This window comes from Portunus trituberculatus, chromosome 21 (assembly GCF_017591435.1).
Source record: "Portunus trituberculatus isolate SZX2019 chromosome 21, ASM1759143v1, whole genome shotgun sequence".
NCBI lineage: Eukaryota > Metazoa > Arthropoda > Malacostraca > Decapoda > Portunidae > Portunus > Portunus trituberculatus.
Genome location: NC_059275.1, coordinates 15,609,534 through 15,612,033, shown reverse-complemented (window position 1 = coordinate 15,612,033; position 2,500 = coordinate 15,609,534). Strand labels below are relative to the sequence as shown.

At 57.3% G+C, this 2,500-nt stretch overlaps 1 protein-coding gene across 1 annotated transcript in view; it reads left to right on the top strand.

Moving 5' to 3' along the window:
- Positions 1-1,511: 1,511 nt before the first annotated feature.
- The window catches only part of LOC123507014 (eukaryotic translation initiation factor 4 gamma 3-like), a 65,105-nt gene continuing 64,116 nt past the window's right edge, over positions 1,512-2,500 (top strand). The window contains exon 1 of the mRNA XM_045259511.1: positions 1,512-2,247. Within this exon, the coding sequence (XP_045115446.1) occupies positions 1,995-2,247 (253 nt within the window). The 5' untranslated portion in view covers positions 1,512-1,994. The remainder of the gene's footprint in view (positions 2,248-2,500) is intronic.

Genomic DNA, 2,500 nt, shown 5'->3' with positions numbered 1-2,500 from the left:
TGCCTGTTCTCTCTCTCTCTCTCTCTCTCTCTCTCTCTCTCTCTCTCTCTCTCTCTCTCTCTCTCTCTCTCTCTCTCTCTCTCTCTCTCTCTCTCTCTCTCTCTCTCTCTCTCACACTCACACACACACACACACACACACACACACACACACACACACACACACTAGTCCCTGCCTGGTGATATAGGTCAGTGTGGTAGTGGCAGCCCCACACACACACACACACCTTGATTCCTTCGTGATGGGGTGTAAGGGAAGGGATGTCGGGACAGAGATGGGGAGGGTTGTGAAAGGGTAACTTGGAGATGAAGGAAGGGGGAAGGGAAGGAAAGGGGTATACAGAACCACGTGCGTGGAAGGAGGGGTGGTTTGGTGGCTGGCGGAATGGTTGGGGCGGGTGGGGATAGGGCTGGTGGGGAGATAGGGGGGAGGCGGTTGCTGGCAGGTCCTTTGCCCGAACTGGGAAGTATTGATTCCGCCCCGGTAAAGCAACGCCCTGAGGAGAGTTGAGTCCCAGGGTGGTCTCTCTTGCACTTTACTTCTCCCGCCGCTCCAGTCGCCGCCGCCAAGTCACCCTCCTACCGATCCCACCCGCCAGTGATGATGATGATGATGGTGTGGTAGTGGTGGTGGTATTAATCGAATTGTTGTTGTTGTTGTTTTGATTGTGATTTATATATATATATATATATATATATATATATATATATATATATATATATATATATATATATATATGTGTGGTGTATTGTATTTTCCTTTGCGTCATTTTTGGGAGTTTATCTTTATAAAGTAATTCCTCCTCCTCTTCCTCCTCCTCCTCCTCCTCCTCCTCCTCCTCCTCCTCCTCCTCCTCCTCCTCCTCCTCCTCCTCCTCCCCATCCGTGGAGAGCCAAAGGTAGCGGTTTGTCAGTAGAGGCGTTAAGTGTGCCTAGGAGGACCCTGAGGGCATGGTGCTGGTATGGTTTGCTTCAGGCAGAAAGTGGTTTCTGGATCATGCCTTGGCGTGGGCGGTGTGGGGTGGGACAGGAGGGGTGGTGGCGGGCGTCCGGTGTCCTGTCCAGGACCCCTAACCAGACAGAACACATGCCGGTCTTCTTATCCTCCAGAAAATCAATGACATAACATATACAATCTGTTCCTGGCGACGGTGTGTCCTGCAGGACCGGCAGGAGAATGGTCGGGCAGCCACTCTTACCCTGCAGGAGAAAGTGAACTGCTGTTCGTAGATATATGGCCGCAGAGGACACTGACGGCCGGCGTGGCAGGTGTCTCGCCGAGAGGAGGAGCCTTTTGCTGGTATTGGTGGTGGGAAGGTGTGATGCGCGCCACGGTGGAGTGTGGCCCGAGGAAGTTGTGTGACCCTGGCTCTGTCGCCGCCGCCGCCGCCGCCGCCGCCGCCGCCCGTCCGCCCGCCCGCCAGCAGCGTGAATCATGAGCTCACGTGAGGGTGCCGCACTGAAGGACGCCACCCAGCCCGCCCTCAGTCTCTGCTGCGGCCCCACGCTCACCACAGTCCTGCCCCGCACACCACATCGTACCGTACCGCCCGCCCACCGCCCAGGAGTTAATCGATGCCCCGGGTGGCCGTGGTGTGTGAGGCGTCAGCGCTGGCCACTCTTTGGCTATCCTGTTCAACACCTAAGTAATAAAACAAAAAAATAGCGTGGCGAAATCCTCCATGTGTAACACTCCTGAGTACCATTTTAGCCGGCGATATTGATTAGTCGGATGAGGAGGACAAGTTGGGTTGGGTGGTGTGAGAGGGGTGATGCAGGCAATCGGGTGGCTCCCTCTGCGAGTGGTCACCGCGGCCCCCTGAAGCACCGTGCACGCGGCCATGGCAGCCCCAGCCCCCCCTCAGGGCCTTGCTTTGCTGCCCCGCCCTCCTGCTGCCACGCCGCACTGATCTGAAGCAGCAAGAAATGGTGTGGGTTCGGAGGTGCGGAGCCGGGCTGTGGGGCTGTGGCGGCGGCGAGGTGTGAGGCGGCGGGATGCAGCATCCTGCCCCAGTGCCTCCTACTGCGCCTCCCCCGGGGTATGTGTACCCGTGGCTCCCTCCATCGCCTGTGGTGCCTGTGTATGAGCGTCTCGCCACGCATCTCGTAAGACACGACACCCTAGCGTCCCTTAACTTGTTCCGGTGCCCGACCCTTGTGCCCCACAAGGCGCCGCCGCCGCCGCCTCCGCCGCCTCTCCCCCAGCAGCTCTGGAGGAGTAAACACAGACTTCCACGCAGGGTGACAGGTAGGTGCAAAGCACCCCTCGCGAGCACTTAGCACCGCTGCTACTCTAGCTCTTATTAGTGTGTGTGTGTGTGTGTGTGTGTGTGTGTGTGTGTGTGTGTGTGTGTGTGTGTGTGTCCGGCATCTCATCTGGTGAGGGTGGGTGGAGGGGTAAGGAAGGGCGGCAGTGCAGCGTGGATCGAAAATGTGCTCAATAGCAGATACTTATTTGGCACGTTTGTCAGTTTGTCATCTTGAGGAGTGACAGGACGCCG